At 37.2% G+C, this 23,185-nt stretch overlaps 1 protein-coding gene across 6 annotated transcripts in view; it reads right to left on the bottom strand.

Annotated features, from left to right (window-relative positions):
• INPP4B (inositol polyphosphate-4-phosphatase type II B) overlaps nucleotides 1-23,185 on the bottom strand; it is a 609,854-nt gene that overhangs the window by 278,419 nt on the left and 308,250 nt on the right. For all 6 annotated transcript variants that reach the window (XM_074338474.1, XM_074338478.1, XM_019730779.2 and 3 more), the window contains exons 4-5: nucleotides 13,421-13,631; nucleotides 11,489-11,533 (exon numbers count right to left, since the gene is read on the bottom strand). In XM_074338474.1, coding sequence (XP_074194575.1) covers nucleotides 11,489-11,533; nucleotides 13,421-13,511 — 136 coding nt within the window. In that variant the 5' untranslated portion in view covers nucleotides 13,512-13,631. The remainder of the gene's footprint in view (nucleotides 1-11,488; nucleotides 11,534-13,420; nucleotides 13,632-23,185) is intronic.

Below are 23,185 nucleotides of genomic sequence, written 5' to 3'. Positions count from 1 at the left end.
CGGAACCTCTGCCTGGAACAATGGTGCTCTGGGAAATACTCTTTGATTATCCCTGTTCCCGAGATGCCAGCTGTACAGAAGACAGCATATTTACATATGAAAAGAACAGATTTGGTTTAAATCACTATTGTCAGTAGGAGAAGACTCCCATTCTCCAGCATGGCCCATTCCCTCTGTTTGTCTCATGTCAAGCCTCAGAAAATTCTGTTTTGTCTTATTTTCATGAATATTGTCTACGCGGCTGAGAATTCATCCTCAAGCCACTGAATTAAAATCAAATCTGTGCTTGTGTCTCTTCTGGTTTGATATCCCGCACTGGATGCTGTACACCCCAAACTGGCCTGGCAGCATCTCCTAACACTGCATGCAGACTTGGCTGTCTGTGTGCAGCCTCCAAAGCCACGTTCCACTTCACAAATAACAAGTGCTCGCAGCACTCTGCTGTTCTTTTCAGCAAGAACATATGTGCTGCTTAAGAAAGAATGAAAATGTCATTCCAATAATGGGAGCGGGTCCTTCTGAATACTAAAAGAAATAACGTGAGTCAGTTAATGGAAATCTGTAGTGTCAGAACCAGGATCGCAGAAGGAGGAGGAAGAAACACAGGAACAACCTGAAGGCTATTACCTGCCCAGAAGCCAAGATGACGACATTTTTTCCAGAACTACCAGTTTGACATGAGAGGCAACAGTATCTCCATTCAGGACAAGCATAGAGCCCATCAGTGCATGTGGGTTAGTGGGATGGGGCTGATTCCTTGATTTACTTCGGAAACTAAAAATGAGGCCATTGTGGCTGATGGGGGCAATGACAGGAGGGGCAGCAAGAAAGTCAGGGCCTGAGTCACCAAAGGTGGGAGGCTAAGAGAAGCACGCCCAGAGTTGTGGAACTCCAACTGAGGACACAGATGATGTCTAGGAGGTATTTGGAAGTTTGAGGAAGAGTGAAGGAAATAGGGATCTGGAAGCTTGCCTTCAGGGGTTGACAGTCTCCTGAGGGAATCTGAGGTCCATTTGTAAGGGGGAAGTAGCAAACAATCTAGAAAGCAGTTGTTCAATTCTGATGATTTCATGTACAACACATTGACTCATGGTCTGGGTTTCACCAAACCCTGACTGAGGCACTTTTTAGACATGCTTTCCCAAACCAAAATGTTTTAAAAGAATTGTGTTGTATATATTGCACCTAAGGACTTACATTTTAGAAGATGGTGCTTAAAGTTTTTTGTTTTGTTTTTTTAATTTCAGAGACGTTTTTTCCCTATAAATGTATTGAGCTTAGTAATTAACTGTGGCATTAATAGCATTTTTTTTAAATGAAATTACTGCCCGGCTGATGCCACGTATTTTAGAAGTCAATTGAAAGTATTAAATCAAAGCCATGGATAGAGTAGGAAATAGGGGGGAAAGGGAAGAATGGGAGTAATAGATGATTTTGGGGGGGTAATTAGCATCTCATTTTATTGTTTCTGTCTAGAACATGTTTGGAGGAGGACAAGTTTTGAAGAGCTTGATGGAGATAACTCCCATTTTTCTTGAGTCTCTTGAGTCGTCATATGTCTGATTCTCCTGTAGACAAAAGAAAATCTCAATTTTCATGTTCAGTGTACGGCTTTAAGGGTGTCATTTCTTCCATCATAAGATGGTTGACTCACAGGAAATAAAACAAAGTTGGTACAGATAAGCTAAAGCTAGAAATGACTAGTGACCCAGGAGACATGAAACAAGCGGAGGAGGAAGAGTAAGTCTGTAGGTGGGAAAACAGATACGGGCTCGCTGGAGGGCAGAGAGGGTCTAATTATTCAGAGCAAAACCCACAAGTTTAACACTACGTTGAAACAATGTAGATCAGACAAGTTGAAAGTGGTTCTAGGAGAACCAGAGTTTGAAGGGAACAAACAGCATATGTTTGAGAATAGCTGGGGTTTCCAAAAAGAGCAGTTGCAACCTAAAGCTCAGCCGAGTGCCTGCTAGGTGGAGAATGCTTCACAGCCCTAGCTATACAGGAAGTGGTGTCAGGGCAAAGCAGTGGTTTACATTACCCACATTCAATTAAAGAAGAACCACCTTCTCAGCTCTCCCAGGACACGTGGTTGACTAGGTGAGGTAAGAATATGGAACGCCTTCTATTTGAAGGTCTCTGCTGCACTTCTTACTTGTCTGTGTAAACAGCCAAAGGATCAGGGTCATAGGTTTCAGTCCTGACTGGGAACAGTACAGCCCAGGCCCTTGCACCACTGCCTTCTCCCAGGGTTACGTGGTGGAGGGTGAAACGTGAGCTCAAATCTCTGGACCCCTGTCCATGCCTACTGTTTTGGTTACCTGCTATGCTTCTTGCTATCTGTGTGTGTATGTTCTTAAGATCACCTCTGTAAGAAAATTGCTTGCTTTCTGATGCTGTCATAATATAGAAATCTTGAAGTTCCTTTGTGAAGAATTTGGGGCATAAAATTCGACACAGGTAAGCAATCGTCAGCTACACAGTCTAGTTACAGAACTCATTTGTTCAGTTCAGCCTATGACTGATTCTTCCTCTCAGTTCCTTCTAGAAGAACCTCAAGGGCAGTAAAGCTCTATCTTTCGTAATAGAATTTACTAACAACAAAATATCAATGGTCAAATAATTTTATTCATTGGAAATTTTTAAATGAATTGCTTTTTACAAACAACTGTATTAGTAATAATTACAGAACATTGCAAAGGAATAGATAAATACATAAATTTATTTTATGAAGAAATGTGAGAGGGAAAAAGCAATGGCATCCATGCATGCGTTCAATTCATGGATTTTACTGACTGTCTAAATATGCCCAACGTGATTCTAGGTGACAGTTTCATAGCAGTGAACGAGATGACAAGCTTCCTATTTTATGGATCTTATAGTCTAGTGTTCTAATGGGACGTGAAGTTTAAAAAAATAGTGAGAATTTTAAACAGGGTGATTAAATTGAGAGATTTGGGGGGAGCACGTATGAATCAGGAAAAGCTTCTCTGATGAGTGACTTTGAGCTGTGAGCTAAAACATACCAAGGAGCCAGCTTGGGGTGGGGGTTGGGGGCGGGCAACAAATGAAAAGACTCAAATGTTTGGCCTGTTTGAGAAGCAAAAAGACAACCAAGGAAGTCGATGGAGAGTGAGCTAGCCATTTAGCACACAGGTAAGGTGATAATGGCCTGAGCAATGTCCTTCTGGAATGTGATGAGGCATTTTGATTTTATTCTGAGTGAATGGAAGCCATTGGAGGATTTTAACGAGGGAAGTGAAGAAATCACGGTTATATTTTTAAAACATCATTGTGGCTCTTCTGTCAGGAGGGGACTATGCTGGGGCAAGAGCTGAGGCAAGGAGACCCACGAGGACATCCCTACCTGGCCTGGGTGAGAGCTGAGAGCAGTTTAGAGTTGAATGACAGCAGTGGCAATGAGACAGGTGGTCAAATTCAGAATACTTTTTTCAACATAGAAGTGATAGGACTTGATGGATTTGATGTGAGGTTTGGGGAAAAGATGAGTCAAGAAAATCACAGTTTGGGGATCGGCGTACCTGAATGAATGGCAATGTGTTTTACGGAGATGGGCATCAAGAGGAAATAAAATGCTTTGAGGGGCAAGAATGGGAATAAAAAAATCAGGTTTTAACTATCATAAGTTTAAAATACCTCCGAGATGAGCAATTGGAGATATCTATTAGCCAGTTGAAGATGGGAGTAGGGAGCTCCATGGAAAAACGAGGGCAAGAGTTACAAATTTTGGAAACAGGCTCATAAACGTTATTTAAAGCCACAGACTTTGAAATTGCTTAGAGCGAGAGGGTGTTTAAGCTTTATGAGTACTGGGATAATTCTGAATTTGGACAAGTTTTGACCTGGGAATGCCTTTTTGCTCAAACTTACTTCTGCCACCTAACCGCTGAAAGTAACAGCCGAGAGCAATCTCTGTCTTGAGTAAAGCAGAGGTGATGCAGGAGTAAGGGGCAGAGGACTTGAAAAGCTTTGGGCTTTCTAGTACCAGACACAGGACCGCAGACAAGTCACTTAACCCCTCTGAGAGTCCGTTTCTTCTGTTGTGACATAGGGAGAGCACCACCTTTGCCAGCTGCAAAAGGTCAAAACCCAAGTAAAAAAGCATTTGGGAAAAGACTGTTCTGGACAATGGACATGACAAGGGACTTTTTTTTTTTTTTTTTTAAATCCTGTGCTCCTAGGTGTCTTCTCTTGCCCGTGGAATGGTTTCCAGGTAGCCTAGGATACATTCAGATGCCATCTGCTCAAAATGAAGGTTGGCTGACAAATTTCAGTGACACAGACAGCAGCATCATAACCTCAGTGGCTTTTGACTTTACACAGGCAAAGCCACCTAATGAACAAAGCCCCTAGGTAGTCCCGACTCCTCAGTTACCCATCCATAGCAACAGACGCTAGAAAGGTAGATCCAGTGACCAGAAGCTCTCAGTAATTAGACAACGGAGGGAAGAAAGTAATTAGGTGAATCACACAGAGAGAGAAGGAAACTGGATGGGGCATGTTGATTATAGATAAAAGACACAAATTAAGAAGTTAGAAAGTGAACGTTAAAAAAACAAAACAAAACTCTAACAAATAATTTGCTAAACCTATGTGGAACAATCAGTTTCAGTCTATGAAGTTAAACCTGGTTACTGACCTACTTTAATGAAAAGTTCCTATGATACGTTGTTCAGAAAAAAAAGTGACAAAAAGAATAGATATAATTTACCGCAGCAAAATTCAGTTAAATGATACAGTCATGACAAAAAGGAAGTGGGAGGAAGAGAAGTTTGAGATCGTATATACTTCTCATTTATTAGCTGATGTCAGGTATCTCAACCTCTTCAAAAAGTGCCAAGCTAGAATTTAGACCAGTGACAATAAGGAGACTACCTTCCAACAGCAGCACACATTAAATTGTGAGTGCCCAGAAACCACTATCCACATGAAAGACCTATTAAGAAGCTCTAATTGGTTCATTTTCTCATCTTTCAATTAAATCTCTATTTATTTCAGCAGTACAAAAACATTATGCTGGTCTTAGATAACTTTTTGTTGTCTTCCCTTTTCCATTCCTGTACTGTTAATAATCAACCACAAAGGACATGGTCTTGGGAGTTAAAATCTGTATTTCTCTACTTCCTACCCTTATGCCCTTGGGCAAGTGACTGAATTGATCTGTGAAATATGAATAGTGGGAAGTCTGTTGTAGGAGCAGAGATAAAAAGTGAAATCGGTACAGCCTAATACCTGGCCGTCAGAGGAGTTCAATAAGTGAATGCAATTATTATGAACAAAAATACAGTGTCAAGAACCCCTGCTCAAGGAAGTATTCCCTGAGTGTGATGAAGTGATTCACTCAAGGGTATATTCAAAACGATGAAGGTTAACCGATCATTAAGCGTATGTCAGATACTAGTTTAAGTGCTTTATGTATATTAACTCATTTAATCTTAACAAGAACCTTATAAGGTAGATATTGATACTCTTCCCATTTTATAGATAAGAAAACAGAGATTTGGAGACATTGTATAATTTTTCTAAGGCCACGTGTCTGGGTAGAAACAAAGACGAGATTCAAATGCTACATAGCAGTAAGCTTCACACTCCCATCTTTAGCTGGCCAGCTATATTGCCTTCCTACTCCGATTATAGACTGAAATCTGAGCCTGAAATGCAAATCCATTTCTATTAGTTGACTATTATTTTTGTTGTGCAGTTAATAAATGGTTCTGAAAAATGTCTCCTCAAAAGTAGTCGGCCTTCCATATCAGCAGTTTTCACATCTGCAGATTCAACCAACTGCAGGTTGAAAACAGTATTTTCTTTTTGGGGGCTGGGAATCTGTGGAGGGCCAATAGTATGCATTATTCTACACCATTTCATATAAAGGACTTGAGAATCCATGGATTTTTGGTATCCAAGGGGATCCTGGAACCAATACCCTATGGATACTGAGGGATGGCTGTATCAACCTGATACTAGTTACCTGACATTGTCAAAATTAGGATAGCTCAAAGACAGACAGATTCTTGTGTGTGCAAACTCTGCATAGATAGGCAATTGTCAGGGACACAGCATGGCTACGAGCCTTCTCTGAGTTTCATCTAGCATAGCTCCAATGCCAGTAGGACTCAATTCATCCTGACCCTAAATATAATTTACTAGCAGTAAGACAATGTTTACAGGCTTGTGTTCACTTAGAATTTTAAAATAAATTCCTAATACGTGTGCAACTGTAAAATATTGCAAGAGGATTTCTAGAGACATAATTTATTTTTAGAGCAAGATAAGTAATAAAGCAGGAAGTTTAAATGAGCATTAAATGCATCAACTTGGAAATCAAGCTCTAGGATTTTGTTTCATGTACTTAGGATTTTTCCTGAATTATCTCTGTACACCTCCTAAACGGACTGAAATCCTGCTCATCCTTTCCGACCTGGTCCAAACGCTACTTCCTCTAAGATGTTGTTTCTGATGCCACTGTTATATTGAATCACTGCTTGCTCAGTACTTGCATAGGTCTTGGCTTATGCCGTTATTTTGCCCTGATCACAATCTGCCTGGCTTTCGAGCTATTTGTCTCCACCACCTCCTGGAAATGCTGGGAAAGAGGGAATCAATAAGGAAGGGGTTCAGCCTGATGGTTACAAGCAGGAGCCTCAGAATCAGACACAACTCAACTTGGATCCTGACTGCCATTCAACTTCCATCAGACTTTTGGAAAGTTGACCATCGGGAATCTTAGATTTGTCATCCCTTGAATAAATATAATACGGGAGAGCATGTTCTGTACTCAGGTTCTTTGGTTCAAATTTTGGGCTCATTACTTTATCAATTCATGTCTAAGTCGCTTTTCCAATCAAACAAGGATGATAGAGCAATTATCTCATAGTGAAAATTAAAGTAATTAATTTATGTAAATTATTTAGAACAAATAAGCTCTCAATAAATGTTAGTTATTTTTAATGTGACTATGCTGTAGAGTTGTGGTGAGGAAAACATAGCTTTCTATTTGTAAAGAGGTAAATATGTAGAAGATGTTAAAAGAAAAAGAAAATGGTACCTATTACTGCTCTCCCAGTACTTAGCACAAGGTCTTGTCTTTAGAAGACCCCCCGCCCCAAATTACTGTTCAGTGAAATGTATACTGTAAGAATCCAGAGCACGGCAACAAATTTATAATGAGGCATCAAGATAGGGTCAGCACAGGCCTTGTCTAATTTTTAGCTGTTGCTTCTCTTATTGATTAAAGATGATCTGGCAGCTCATATGAAGAATATTTTTATCAATAGATTAAGTATAAAAATATACCTCTGTTCTTGATATTCCCTGTAGCTGGCCTTGCATACCATTAGAGAGTAAAAATACTCAAGAAAACATACTAAAATCTTCCATTCTCCCACTGGAGTTCTACACAAGTCAGAACTTTATCATCATTTATAGAACACAGGCCAGCAGAAGGGTAGAAGTGTGAACAGGGGAGAATTGGTTAGTTTGGCCTCCTAAGACTTTGTTCTTTCCGAGAGACACATAAAACAATGGCTGATTTATAGCAATTCATAAAGTCTAAATGGACCTGACATGCAGGTTAATGAAGGCCCTAGAAAGCTATAAAGGCTGTGTCTATAAATAGATGAGACTGTTGGTGCAGCTCAGCAATTTCGGCACAGTTTTACATACATTCTCAAATTCTGAACACAGAAAACTGGTCACGTGATTTACATGACTTCATTTTTTCTAACCGGGCTATTAGAAATAAAGCAGCTCTATCTACAAAATCCAAACTCAAAACACATAATCTAATATGTGATCCCAGAGAAGAATAAACTATTTAGAATCAGCATTCTCCTAGACAAAGCCTTAACAACCAAAGAGGATAACCTCTCCTATTTAAAGCCCCTCTAATATTTGTAGTAACCTAAGGACATCCTGTCATTGTGCCATGACACAGTGTGATAAAACTGAATTTTAATCATTGAAATCTGGGATAGTACATATAACATTAGTGCTTATTGTTTTGAATCTATGATGCACGTGGTGTCATTATAAAAAATATGTAAATATATCCTTATAAGCATTTTACTGACTCTGGACATAGTAAATGAAGGTACATGACAATAAACATTATAAGCATAATCAGGGGGATGAACTTAAGATATATTCATAGAAATTTCTTTTGTATCACTGTCAATATTAGTCTTCTCTATTCATTTTCAATAATGGTTTCAAGAAAGAAATGCACCCAGATTTTTAAGAAACAATCCCTCTTCTTAAATGCCAACTTTGTTGAAATGAAAACAATTTTATTAAGCTGTAAGCAAAATAAGCATTCTCTGGGGGTTTTGATTATTTCTCTTTGTCAAAATAAAAAGAGTTTCAATACACTCATATGAAACAATGAAAGAAATGTGGAAGCAGAGTTGCAGTTGTTAAGGGAGAAATTATATAATTTAAATGCAGTCAACCATTAGAAAAATAGTTGACAATGGACATGAGATACTCATTTTTCTAGTACATGCCTATCTTTTGCTAGCAAGATATTTTTAGCTAATTAGTTAGCTCAAATGACTCTCTTTCCCCATTTGCTTGAATAAAGATGTAGCAGGGGAACTTCAGCAAAATATAGTGATTTTATAGTGGCATACAGGCAAGGCAGAAACAAATTCCTTGATGGAAAAGAGCTTACTCAAAGCAATATGACACCTAGCAAAATTAGTGAGGCTATTTTCCCAATGTAAAAAGAAAAGCCATTGAAATTCTCAGTTTATTTGAATACTGTGGTAAAGACTCAAGAATAAAATATTAAAAAATTAGTTGGAAAATTAAATGGAAAAAGCACCCTACCTTATTTATTCTATTTTTTGCTAATTTTTTTAAATTTTTGTTTTAAGAGGTTTTGCTTTTTTTCTAATTAATTAAATAAGCACATTCTTTAGCAATGATAAAAATACTTAAGAAATTATTATTCTCTCATTCTTCATTATGAAATGAAGTTAACTACATAACAGGTGAAATGTTGAAGAATTTGAGGGATTAAAAACTGAAAGAAAAAAAGTAACAAAAATAAAAAATATGCAGTAAAACCAATAGTGCCCTTGAAGAGTAGTTCAAAAAAATATATTTTTTCAAGAAATAATACAGTTGAGGATCTTAAAGTGCTAACAAGGAGGTCAACAACTCAATCCCCTGAAGACTCTAAATAACTTTCTTTTGTTTAATTGTCAGGGATTTCTTGCCCTATGATAACATAAAGTTATCTATTATTAAGAATTCTAGTGCATTTTTTGAATGAATACGAAAAAAGATATTTGAAGTTTTTTTGTTTTGTTTGCTTTTTGTTTTTTAATGGGAGGACTATTATTATGAATCAATTCTTGCGGCTGCTCATCTCTTATATCTATGATTCAAAGCCAGAAATACAAGTGATGACAGCATTATTACTGAACTTGAATGGGCTTTCAAAACAAATAGTATAGTCAGGTCTTTAACCAAGACTGATCACTTTAATTGAAATAGAAGACGTGTTTAGCCCAGACATCCTGTCTTTTGACAGTTGGCCACCATGTTTGCCTAATATCCTCTACTCTATTGCTTCTGCCTCCTTCAGATACCCCCTGTTGTTCAGGATGCAAATAGGAAGACTTTATCTGTATTTTGAAATATACAAACCACTCAAACAAACTTTCACTTTTCAGAAGTCCTGTCAAAAAGGTAAAAAAAATAAATAAATAAAATAATTTTTTTTCCCCCTTAAAAATGAAAGATGGCTAGATGAAGGGTCAAGTGGTAAGCCTTAGAGTCAGTGAGTCAAAAGGTGCTGGGCCTCTTTTGCACCTCAGCTCCCTTTTCTGAAAACAAGTTCTTTCTATATCTGAGAACCTTCTAGAAAAGAAAAAAAAAGTATAACTTCAGGTGTAACCATAGAATTTTCTTGAGTTTTGACATTTCTGCCTGTTTGTCAGTATCTGGGAAAATGAAAAATCTGGAATCCTTAATTTATAGCACCTTTTAGCTATATTTGCAACAAAAATGAAATATTAAAAAAAAATTATACCCAAATCAGAAACACTGATAACACTAAAAACTAGTGAGGCTATGGAGCAACAGGAACCTTCATACATTGCTGGTAGGAATGCAAAATGGTACAGCTGCTTTGGATGACAGTTTGGTAATTTCTTACAAAACTAAATATACTCTTTGCCTATGATCCAGCAATTGTGCTCCTTGGTATTTACCCAATGTGTTGAAAACTTATGTCTACACAAAAACTTGCACACAGATGTTTATAGGAGCTTCATTCAAAATTGTCAAAACTTGGAAGAAACCAAGATGTCCTTCAATGGGAAAATGGATAAATAAACTATGGCACATCCAGATAATGAAATATTATTCAGTGCAAAAAAGAAATGAGCTTTCAAGCCATGAAAATATAGAGAGGAAACTTAAATGCATATAACAAAGTGAAAGAGGCCAATCGTAAAAGGCTACATACTTTATGATTCTAACTATCTGACATTCTGGAAAAGGCAAAATTATGGAGACAGTAAAAAGATCACTGGTTGCCAGGGGTTAGGGGAGAGGGATGAATAGGTGGGGCACAAAAGATATTTAGGGCAGTGACAATACTCTGTGTGATATGATAATGATAGATACATGCCATTATACATTGCCCAAACACATAGAATGCGTAATACCAAGAGAGAATCCTATGGACTTTGGGTGGTAATGATGTGTCAATGTAGGTTGATCAATTGTAACAAATGTACCACTCTCGCAAGGGATATTGAAAATGAAGGAGGATATGTATTTGTAGGTGTAGAAGGTAGATAGGAAATCTCTACGCGTTCTACTCAATTTTTCAGTGAACCTAAAACTTCTCTAAAAGTAAAGTCTACTAGAAATAGAAAACAAAAAATTAATATATATATATATATATATATATTTAATATTTAATTATTTTCTCAATAAATTATGCCTCAAAATGAAAGCATACTTCCATCTCCAAGATGGAAGAATAAGAAGATATTCTTAAGTGAGTGAAACTAAAAGGGGCAAGAACCTTGTAAGTGCCATAAAGGAAAATAAACAAACAACAACAACAAAAAACTCCCCATGAGGTCAATCTCCAGCCCCAGGAGTAAATAATTAGGCACATGGATTTCCAAAACTGCTGATTGGCAACAACATCCAGCCATTGTATGAGATGAGTGCTGGACCCTGGATTTGTGGTCAGCAGACCAAGTTGAGAGGCACGACACTGTCACCACTGAACTTTAGGTCTTTGGCTGGTGCACTGACCTACTCCCTGACTTACAAATTTGGGAAAATAACACTTACCTTATAGAATGAAATTGTTTTCTAGAACAATATCCATAAAAGTTAGTAAGCTATATAATGACACAAGTAGTGTACACACAACTTGTAATCTCTATATACAAAATATTATTATATTTATCCATGTAAGTAAGATGGAATTTCTTACCAAGGATGAATTCCAACTGTGGTTCATTTGGAGTCTTCTGAATACCTATAAATGATAGGTGAGAATTCAGATGAAAGATATTTAACTCATTATCAAAAATACATCAATGAATATTATGCTTCCCCTTGCCCAGAATGTACTAATACATTATTTAGCAGAATGAATAAACTCAGTTAATCAGACTTATAAGCAGTGGGGTTCTCAGGGTAGGACATAATATTTGTAGCAGAACTAGAAATGACTAAAGATTTGATTGCTCTATTTAGCTCCATGGCCATAAAGAATCTCAGAAATATTGTAAGTCATGTCAAATACAAAACATTTTTCAACTGTGTCTGTTTCTTTTGGATGCATGTAGACAGAGGTGGAACTTTCAAAAAGGGTGATCTCAGTAGAGTACACTCCTAGATGGATTTTTCTTTCAAACCACTCCAACCTGCTATAAATAGTAAATTATTAATTAAAGGATATCTCTAGTTAAGGTATAAAGGACATTATGCTGGTGGTTATACTGCCAACTTAAAGATAGCTCAACATTCTATTAAATGTTTCTATTTCTTTTGTTTTGAGATTTGTTTAAATTTAATAACATGGCTAAATGATTTAAGATGAAGTGGAAAGGAAAGTGAGTCTGAGCAAAGGTAAGGAAATGGGAACATTTAAAGGTTAAAAGGTAAAAAAGCAGGCTGTGGTAAGTGATAATGTGGTAGATGCCCGAAGACCACATACAGTGCAGGGGCTTCCTAAGCAAGAGTGTATATGGGGACCCGGATGCCATTTGTTACCAATCATGGGTGGCCAAAGAAGCAAAACTAAACTTACAGAAAAGTAAACCAGCTGGCAATACATGAAAGAATATTACACAAATCCTTTCCTTGTTTAGTTTTATTGTTGCATTCATCAGGTACAATTTAAATTTACTAGCATCTGGTCACTAATATATTGTTAGAACTACCTCTTTGTATAAAAATCACCTGTTCTTTTATTTACGGAGTTCACAGTTTTTGTATAGTAACCATTTATTTTTTTTCTCCTGCTGATATTTAACAATGCTACGGTTCACAATTTTAGACTTTCCAGAAGAGATTTGAATAACAGTCACTACGTAGGTCTTTGAGCATTTTAAATTGTGTGGATTTTGTTAAAGGTTATTAACAATTAACTCCACTGTTAAGTACTGACGACCAAATTTCTCAAAACACGCATCCAACAAATACCATTTTCTAAAGATTATTTTTATAATGTAAATTAAATAAGAGGTCAGGCATATGTTTGCCAGTGTTAATAATTGGGCAACAGGAATCTTCTGAAAAAAAAAAAAAAGAAAATGACACAATTCATACTAAACAATAAAACCCAAACTCTAGAATTTTAAACATGAGAGAAAACATACAATTCTTCCAATGATTTTAATTATGTGAGTAGCACAAAACCCAATTGTGACATTCAAATGTAAATCTTGGCCAAATCTCCAAGCTCGCTCTATTTATGTAGCTAGCGCTTTCAGGTAGGGCAGTGACAGTCTAGGCAGGCAGTGCAGCCATTTTGCCCTGATGCTTTCCATTTAAATGTCTTAAGTTTTAAAGAGAAAATGTCTATGTTCTAAAAAATACCTCCGCAGGAGATTATACAAATGCTAAATAGAAAGCATACTTAAAAAGTATTTGTTAGTATCTTAATACACATTCAAGAACTCTGATTCTACCATTAGATATATTTAATGGTTTCATGGACTATCATCTGTTTCACCCAAGAGAAAAGATCACAGCATCATAGAGTCACAGAGCCAAAATAAGTCATGCAAAGGAGAAACATTTAGTTAATCTCATGCCATTTGTTAGAATGCACATTTCTGTGAATACACACGCATGTGTGGGTTTCGTTAACCCAATCTACATTGGCCGAGTTCCAGCAGAGGCACGCGGTACTTACTTGTCAACTGGAAGTCCCCAGTGTCATTTGCCTGGGGTGTGGGAAGGAAGTGCTGGCCTTCTTCTGATGCGCCTTCCTCTTTGATTTCCATGATCAACTTTCACAGTTGTTCAATCTTCCAAGTCTTCGTGCCCAAACGTCACTGCCAATGATTCCTGGTTTTAAATAGATGTGTCTCCACTCTGAAGACCAGATATCCCACTCTGAAATTCTGCATTTAGGAAACATCGACAACAAAAAACCTCGGTTACTTCAGAGTTCAGTATAAAGCTCCGATTTAAAGGTGGGTAGACTCTAGGTACCTTCATATGAACTTGATGCCTGCCTATCCCACTTCTACTTTCAGGACCAATCCATGCAGTTAATGTATCACAAACTCGGGATTAAATGGATATTCTCTCTACCGTAATTTTATGGTCCTATGAGGGCCTTCTAAGTCCTGAAATATATACACTTTCTCTTCTAGTTGATTCCGTAAAATGGCACATAGCTATAGGGGCTGCTAACATATGCACCTCATTTAGCAGCGAGAGCAGATAGCATCTTATCAAGGCATTAGCATGCTTTGCCAAGATGACTATTACCATCATTCCTTCCTTTACACTCATCTCTCCATCCACCCTTGTTAGGACATTATTCATGAGCATAGAAAGATAACTTGGCATGACATTCTCCTTCCAAGATGAACCAACAGGTTGTGCAGGGGAGTTTCCAACCTCATCATTATCCACAGAATCTCTTGCTGCTCTGCCTGAGGAAGGTTTAATTGTTTAACGATTGGGGTAGATGGTGAAAAGAATGAATAATAATTCTTAAAAGCTCAAGGGGGAATGAAAGCAACAGCAAAATGATGAAAATTAACATGGAGAAAGGAAGCCTCTCCAAGAATGTAATACCCTGTTATACAGACAGCCTTAAATAGTTTCAAAATTCATTTTGATATTTAGCGTGATGTACATGCCCAAGAATGAATTAGGGAAAAAAAAATCAATGTAGTTTTAAATCAAGTGATCAGCTGAATTAAAATGTATAAAAATCTTTAAATGTCTACCCAATGCTGTTTAATGAGATAGCAGCAATAGAGTTTGGGTTTGGAATACTGATTTGATCTTCAACTTCACAAATCTATAGCCTTATTCTTTGTTGTTCTTAACAAAGCAGTTTCATTTATAATTCAGCTCTAGTTTTTAAAGATCATCAGGCAAAAATTAAACAGAAAGCATCTTGACTCTTTAGAAAATAGTATAATAAAGTTGCAGATAAATGCAAATAAAATTGGCTTCTAAGGATATAACCCGGAATACTTACTGGGGTAAAGGGCCACTGCAGCATATATTAGACAATATCTTTCAAAAATTGTATTTTGAATTAAGATAATGCTTTCTAATTCCTTTTTTGACTATTTAAATTTGGAAGTTTTTTGTGATAAAAACAGACATATTCATTGCATCACATTCTCTCAAGAATCTATGACAAATGCACTAGCATTAGTGGGGTACTATCTGTGGAAGACTGCCACAGATGTAGGACTTGGATACAGGATTTGGTTAACTTCACTGTATTTCTTGACCGAAGACTCAACCCCTAATCCTGATCAGTCACCTTAAAAACGGAAAAGGAGACCTAAATAAGGCAATATGAATGAATCCTAACAAAATCAAAACTCTGCACACTAATGATGAGTAATTAATAAAATAAATGCCAACTCTATTGCGTGGGTGTGCATGCACTTGTGTGATTTGGAGGTGAATGGAGAGGAATGAAGCAAAAGGACTCATTCACAACGTCCCATTTTAAGCATACTGTCATCCATTCAAAACTTGTTCACTGACTGAGAAATAACCACTTTTGGAGAGAATGGAGCCACATATACAAAACAAGGATTATATGACAACTTTTTATAATTCTACTCATTTTCACTCTACTTTTGTTGCATTTGAAGACAATTTTCAGAGTTGATACTTGCTACCAAGGCACACACCTCAGAAAGAATCAGTTGCATTATTAGTAAATTTCTAGAATACTACTGCATTTCTAGTTGGTGAATACAACATTTATCTGCGGTTATAGTTAGGTACAATACTTCCTTTTCTGTGTCTCTATGGGAATTTTTTTGGTTTGAAAACCATGCACAGGAATAGACTGAGGTTTTTGCACACCCACAACATATTTAAAACAGACAGCAACAGAGACTAAAGTTAATTCTTAGAGCATAAAGAAGCCATATTACGTATACTTTAAGAAGGAGAGTGACATAATCGTATTTGATTTTTAGAAAGTTTACTGTTGTCAACATAGAGAATGTAGTGCAAGGTGGCCACTCGATAAGGCTACAAATTCTTTGGAGGTTATTTTAATATTCTAGGGAGATAAAATAAAAATGAGGGTTGAAACCAAAATAAAAGCAGATGACTAGAGAAGAGAATCTGGATTCCAAAGGAAATTATTACATAGAATTACCTGGCCTTGGTGATGGCAATACATGTGATATTAGAATTGAGAAAAATAGGAATTCAGGTGAAACATGGTAAATTATTGACCAATGAACTACGTGTATTCGGAGACTAAAGAAAGAGGAACTGTAGTCAAGAATGTTGAGTTTAGTTTTAATCGTGTTGTTTCTGAGCGACATCTTTACGTTTCTGAAAGAAGAAAAACTGTCCACCCAGGATTTCCATACAAAGTAAAAAATAACATGTGAAAAATAAGAGAAATAAAGACCTTTATCCAGACAGACAAAAAAAAAATAGCAAACTCATTATCAGCAGACCTGCAACTATAAAAAATATTAAAGGAAGTTCTTCAAGCGTTACCTAACAGACAGACACTTGGATCTACGAAAGAAACGAAGACCACTATAAATGGCATAAAGGAAAGTAAATGCTAATTTCATCTTTTCTTGCTTATAGTGACTATAAAAGGCTGTGATTGGCACACTTGTTTTCTGCTAAGGGCAGACAGTAATTATTGTAGGCTTTTGGGGCTATCCAGCTTTGTCACAAGTTCTGCTGAGTTCTGCTGCTGTAGTAGGAAAGTACTATTGACAATACATAAACAAATAGGCATGGCCAAGTTACAATAATACTTTTTTTGCAAAACTAACTGGTATTCAGGATTTGTTCTACAGGCCACAGTTTGCAAACGACTGGTCTAGAGCACAAATAGTAGTGATGTATTGTATGCTTATAGCATATATAAAAGAATAATACGTAACATCAATAGTAAAAAGGATGGGAAGGAAGAATGAGAGTTATTGTTGTGTAGTCCTTACACCAAAAGTATAGTATAGAGTTATATCACTAAAGTATTGGAAGGTAGACTGTGATTAATTAAATGTATATAGTAATTCCTAGCATAAGCACTAATAATTTTAAAAAGTATAAATAATAAGTCAATAGTGGAGATAAAATGTAATTACAAAATATGTAAATAATAAAAGCAGGGGAAAAAACAAAAACACATGAAATAAATAGAAAGCTAGCAAAATGTTTTTTATCCAACCACATCAATAATTATATTAAATGCTACCAGTCTTTATGCAGGCACATGCACACACATATGCACCAAGTGAAAAACAGATATTATCAGCTTGGATTGAAAAAACAAGACCTGACTATCTGCAGCATAGTTATATTTAAATATAATGACATAGATAGGTTAAAAGTAAAAGGATGGAAAATATGTACAATGTAAATATAAATCAAAAGAAAACTGAAGTGGCTATATTAATATCAGACAAAATATATTTCACATCAAAGAATATCAGGAGGATATTATATAATAGTAAAATGGTTAATTCACCAAAATCCTAAATGTAGAAGCACCCATAACAGAGCTTCATAATACATGAAGCAAAAACTTAAAGAACTGAAAGGAGAAATAGACAAATCTGCAATGCTCTACCTGGAGACATCAACATTTGCTCTCAGTAATGGATAAAATGAGTAGACAGAAAATCAGTGAGGATGTAGAAGACTGAACAACACTACCAACTACTTGACCTAATTGACACTTATAACACAATTCATCCAACAACAGAATACTGAACTTTTGTCAAAATACACATGGAAGTTTTACTAACATTATATCCTAGCTCTAAAACAAACCTTAACAAATTTAAAAGAATTGAAATAAAAACAAGTATATTTTCTGACCACAATGAAATTAAACAAGTGCAAAATCCCTAAATATTTGAAAATTAAACAATACCATTCCGAATAATTATATATATACATATATGTATGTATGTGTGTGTGTGTGTGTATATATATACACTCTTGTGATTCAGAGGTTATTTATAGGATACACACACACACACACACAGACACACACATACTTGAATCAGAATAAAATCACTACACTACAATGCTTATATTCAGAAATAAGTTCTTAAATCAATGATCTAAACTTTTACCTTATAACTAAAGAAAGACCGAATTAAACCTAAAACAAGTAGAGAAAGGAAATAATGTGTGTAATAAACATAACTGATGAAGACTTAGTTTCCAGAATATATTAAAAATGTTAGCAAAAAAAAAACCCAATGGAAAAAAACTATCAAAATATGTATACAAGTAATTCAAAAATATCAAACACAAATTGCCAAGAAACGTATTTTTATGAGACCTTTTTTCCCAGTATAAGCATTGTAGTATAGTGATTTCATTCTGATTTAAATATGTGTGTGTATATTCAGAGATTCTCAACTTCGCTAGTTATCATGGAAATGAAAATTAAAACCAAATGAAATGAAAGTGTATAACATTTCAATAAGTAAACATTTCAAGTCTCAAAACCTTCAATATTGATAAGAATTTAGAGCAATACTTCTGTGCACTGGCGGTGTTCTAACCATAATGGAAAATAATTTGGTAATGTTTAGTAACGTTGAAAAGCAATTCTACTTCTAAGCTATATTCTAGAGAAATTCTTGCAATGCATACCAAAAGACATAAGAATGTTCATAGCAAATCAACTTCTAATAAGAAAATATTGAAAACAGCTAAATGTCCATCAATAAGAAAGTAGTTAAATATATTTTTGTCTATTCATTGTATATAGTGGATCTTCATTTCATATATCAATATTGATTAATTTCACAAACCAAGTATAGAGAAAAAAGGAGAAAGAGTGAGGAGGGGGGACAGAAAGAGAGAGAAAGATATGATGGCAATATTAGAAAATTTGAAAACATGTAAAATAACACTCTAATTTTGTATTGCATAGGGGTACATACACAAGAGGTACAATCACAGAGAAATGCATGATAAACATTAAAATCAGAGCAGATATAATGTCAGGGAGGAGGGTTTGGGGAGATGTGATCAGGGAGGGGGACACAGGGATCTTCAACTGCATTGGGAAAGTGATTTATTAAACTGCGTAATAGGTACAAAATAGTTACTATATTTCTCTTTATACCTATGTCCTAAATACTCATTATGAATTTAATTAACTAGAAAGAGGCAAAGGTGAGTTGAGAGGAAATAGGAAAGAAGAGGACAGGAGCTTTTAGACAAAGGATGGAGTTTTGAGCTGACCTTTAAGAGCACTGGATGACAGAACAAGTAGCAGCAGTTGTGTGGGTCCAGCTGGACCTGGAGACCACTGATTTGTGGGGTCTCAGTCCGGCGAGCTGTGTGGTTCTCTCCAGCAGTGCTCAGCAGCTTGGTGGAGGACAGTTCAGCTGACAGTTTAGTTGGGGTTTCATCTGCTGATGCAGTGACAGAAGAGTGAAGCCAAGAATATAATACTACAAATGTGACGTAACAGCTTCGCGGCTGTATTGGACAGTCATTAAGGGGAAAGATAGAGCATATTGGGAGATGAGAGAAGGATTGTAACGAGAAGTCCAGGAACAGCCATGGGGTGAATGGGTGGTGAAATGGAGTGGTATTAAGGGTCACTAGAGCCAGTAAGCCAAAAAACTGTGCATCAAGGATGTTAGATGGCTTAGTCCTATGGAAATTGAAACTTTCCAACAGGATACGTAGCAGGCAGGACCTGGATACCTGCAGACGAAGTGCCTGCTAGAAAAGTCTGAAGGGAGCAGGAGTTTGGCTAAGGAGCATGATAAATTGGGTAGTGATATGGTAGAGCCAGACATTGCAATCTTAAACGAGGTCATGACCGTTTAGGTGGCCCCTTGTGGCACTAGGAAAACTGTAACCCTGTCTCCAGGCTCTGTGGTATGGGGCCAATCTACACTAGAGTGGGCAGCAAAAAACAGAAAACAAGGTTTCTACCAAGATAAAGAAACAAAGGAAACATTTCTCAAGAGATAGAAGGTGAAATTTTTTTTCACCCCATGGACAGTATATAATATTTTAAAAGTGAGAAGATCAAGGTGAGATTGAGTCACGGCCAAGTAAGCCCAGAGCAAAATGGGATGACACAGTGGGCAAGGATAAATGACAGGAGGAGCTTGTGGTTTAGGTGGCAACCCAGGATGACAGGGAAGTGATGCATCATAGGATGGGCTGTTGCTGGGGTCTAAGTTAACCTCTGTTTAAAGATGTTTCCTGGCCTGTGTAGGCTGAGGCCCAGGCAGGGAGTGTGGGAGGCGTGACGACGCTATGTACGTATGGCTTTTGTTTAGGTTTCCAAATAGAGCTTTGATAGGAAGTGCTGAATCAGTTATTATTTCCCATCCACCTCTAAAAGAAACAGACAGCAAGTCTGTGTTATGTTGATGGTGTAGCCTTTCAGTAACTAGACACTAACCTTGCTCAATGCACATCAACGTCCCAAAATGTCTGAAGCCAAGACATTCTGATAAACCAGATATAAGTCACGATGCCCAATGACTCGAAAACCTCCTAAACACCTGAAGATGGTATGTGGATGGGCAGGGCTTCCGAGAATCAGTTGAATGCTACATAATGCCAAGAAGAGCTAAAACCAGGAATATGATCCAGGAGGGGATTTACCTCTGCCTTCTCTGATTTTTGTCTCGCGTGGGAAATGTTAGGGTACTTCGAAGGCTACCATCATTATAGGATAATTATAGTCAAAGTTTTGCAACTACTGTGTTTCCCCCAAAATAAGACCTAACCGGAAAATAAGCCATAGCATGATTTTTCAGGATGACATCCCCCAAACATAAGCCCTAACACGTCTTTTGGAGCAAGAAATTAATATAATACCCGTTCTTACTTTGGGGGAAACACGATAGGCTCCTATTCTCAGTAACAGGTTTAGTCTTATTTTATACCATTCAAAATAGCAAAATTAAAATAAAAAAAAAGATTTCAGAAAAAGGTTTCTTTTGAGAAAAATGGCATACATCGGCAAATTTGATATTTTACTTGAAACAACAATCAGGCACTTTTTAAGGTCAAGGCCCTCCTGCCTTCTCACGAGGCCCCTGACCAGGAAGAGAATAACTTCCATCAGAGCAATGGATTAGCATTCAGGGGCAACGTGTCTGCCCAGGAAAACCAATTGTGTCAGAGACAATTGAATTCTCCAGGCCTTCAGGATGGTTTTGTTGCCAATATTAAATTCAATGAAGACCTGCTTTGTCACTGAAGAAAAAAGATGAGAGTTGTCAGGGCTCCAGTTTGATCAAAAAGTCCAGCTGCTGGGGCTCAGTATTGAACGAGCCAGTGATGTTCTTCTCATCTTTACCCTGAGGAAGCAGCACTGACATGAGACAGAACAGAAGACCCGTGGATGGAGCAAGATCAAAGAGCAGCAGTCTTTCAGGGCTTTGACACTTGAAATGTGGTGGTCTCTGGACCAGCCGTGCCTGCATAATCTGCCAGCTTGTTAGAAATGCAGACCCTGAGCCAGACCCCCTTCTAAGTTAGAATCTGCACTGTACCCTAGGTGATTCCTCTGCCCACTTAAGCTTGAGAAGCACCACCTTATGGCACAGAAGACCATGCACATTCCAGGCTCTGAACTGGGAGAGGTGAATAGGGAGTCTCAGCAGACAGAAAGTCAATATGGGCTAAAGGCCCATGCCACTTAAGCCAGGTGCTAGGATAAGTCCTGGCCTGGACTTCAGTCCTTTCAGCCATTGGCTCATGTCCTGCCTCCAGTGCTTCCTGTCTTCCCAGGATCTCAATCTGGTTACCTGCCCCGGGCCCTACCTATCCTCACACTCACCTATTTTACTTGACCTCTTTGTGATGGACTCTTCCTAGTGATCTGTCTTAACCCAGCCTTGATTCTATTCCCAGTCTTATTTTCTTTCATCTTTGCTCTCTCCAGCCTCAGCTCTGCTCCCTGACTCTTGGCAGTCCACACAGCTCTTGGCAGGGTCAGACCAAGGTGCCTCTGGGGCTGAACACAGCCAGGTCATGGCATGCCACACTATGAAAAGTGTTGGAGGCTGGCGAGGACACTTATATGACAGCTCACAATAAGTACTACTGTCTTAATGCCATCCATGGAGGACCATCTAGAGTCTAGCAATGAAAATGTCTGGACTATAGGTTTTAGGGCCCATAGCGGTTCAAAGAATTGTGCCACAATGAAAAAGGGAGGAGGAGGTAGGGTAGAGACAAGAGAAGCAATCCAGTAAAATATAACTGACCAGAATGACATACTTCCCTTTCATCCGTGTAAATCCTGTATCAAAGGAGGCTCTACTAATATCCACCCACAGTGTTCACAAAGTTCTACCGTGTTTCCCTGAAAATAAGACCTAGCTAGACAATCAGCTCTAATGCATCTTTTGGAGCAAAAATTAATATAGTAAAATAAGACTGGGTCTTATATCATATCATATCATATATGTCTTATATCATATATATCATATCATATAATACTGGATCTTATATTAATTTTTGCCCAAAAGATGCAATAGAGCTGATTGTCTGGCTAGGTCTTATTTTCGGGGAAATAGGGTATCTTTACCACTGCTTCTAAAATTCATTTTAGCCAAGTTTTCTATGTGCCTTTTCTGAATTCATAGTATGTGCCATGCTCTGTGTCATCACTCTATATGCATTAATCTTTATAACAAATTTAAGATGTAGTAATGTAGTCTAGCACCCACCTAGTAATTGGAGAAACAAAGATGTGAATTTGAGTGTCTGATTTCAGCGGCTTATGTCTAGTCTACTTACTGTATCTTTTAATTTTACCATACAAAGATTTACAAGCTTCTAATTTCCCTTAAGAAAGAAACTAGGGCAATGTGTAGAGATAAAGAAGGGAGGTCTAAGAGACATTTATTTATGCTTTTATTTACATCATTTTATTTTTTAAAAATAAAAATCTCTGGAAAATCTATAGCTTATCAAAATAGCATTTAATGCCTTGGGGTCAAAATCCCCAGGAAAGAGAAAACCAGGCGATGACACATATTTTTATAATTCTATTTATAATACCCTGTCTGATTGAGACATACTCATCTCTGGTTCTTTTACTTGGTCCTGGTGTGAATATATATTCAGTAGACAAGGCAGCATTGAAAAAAAAATCAGAATGAAAATTCTAAATCATTGACGTTTGAAAATAGAACCTGACAATTGAACACATGCAATTCTCCAGATCCAGCATTCTGGTTACTTAACAGAGGAGAAAGATTTTCTTCCTTTGCTTCTTTGAAACCCAGGGCTCCCTTTTGGAGATCACAACCCAGTAAAGAAATAATCTCAAACCACAATTAGTATTAGATGATCATTGAAACTAGCAAAATCTTGATGTTCAAAAGGACAGAACACAAAGCACCAATGCAGAGACCGCCATTCAGCAAGCAGAGGTTCCGTATAAACCAGAGGTCAGTCTGTTGCCCAGAGATTTCAAGTTAGG

This window comes from Rhinolophus sinicus, linkage group LG07, assembly GCF_036562045.2.
Source record: "Rhinolophus sinicus isolate RSC01 linkage group LG07, ASM3656204v1, whole genome shotgun sequence".
Taxonomy (NCBI): domain Eukaryota; kingdom Metazoa; phylum Chordata; class Mammalia; order Chiroptera; family Rhinolophidae; genus Rhinolophus; species Rhinolophus sinicus.
Note: the sequence above shows the minus strand (reverse complement) of the source record. Positions and strands in the feature narration are given on the sequence as shown.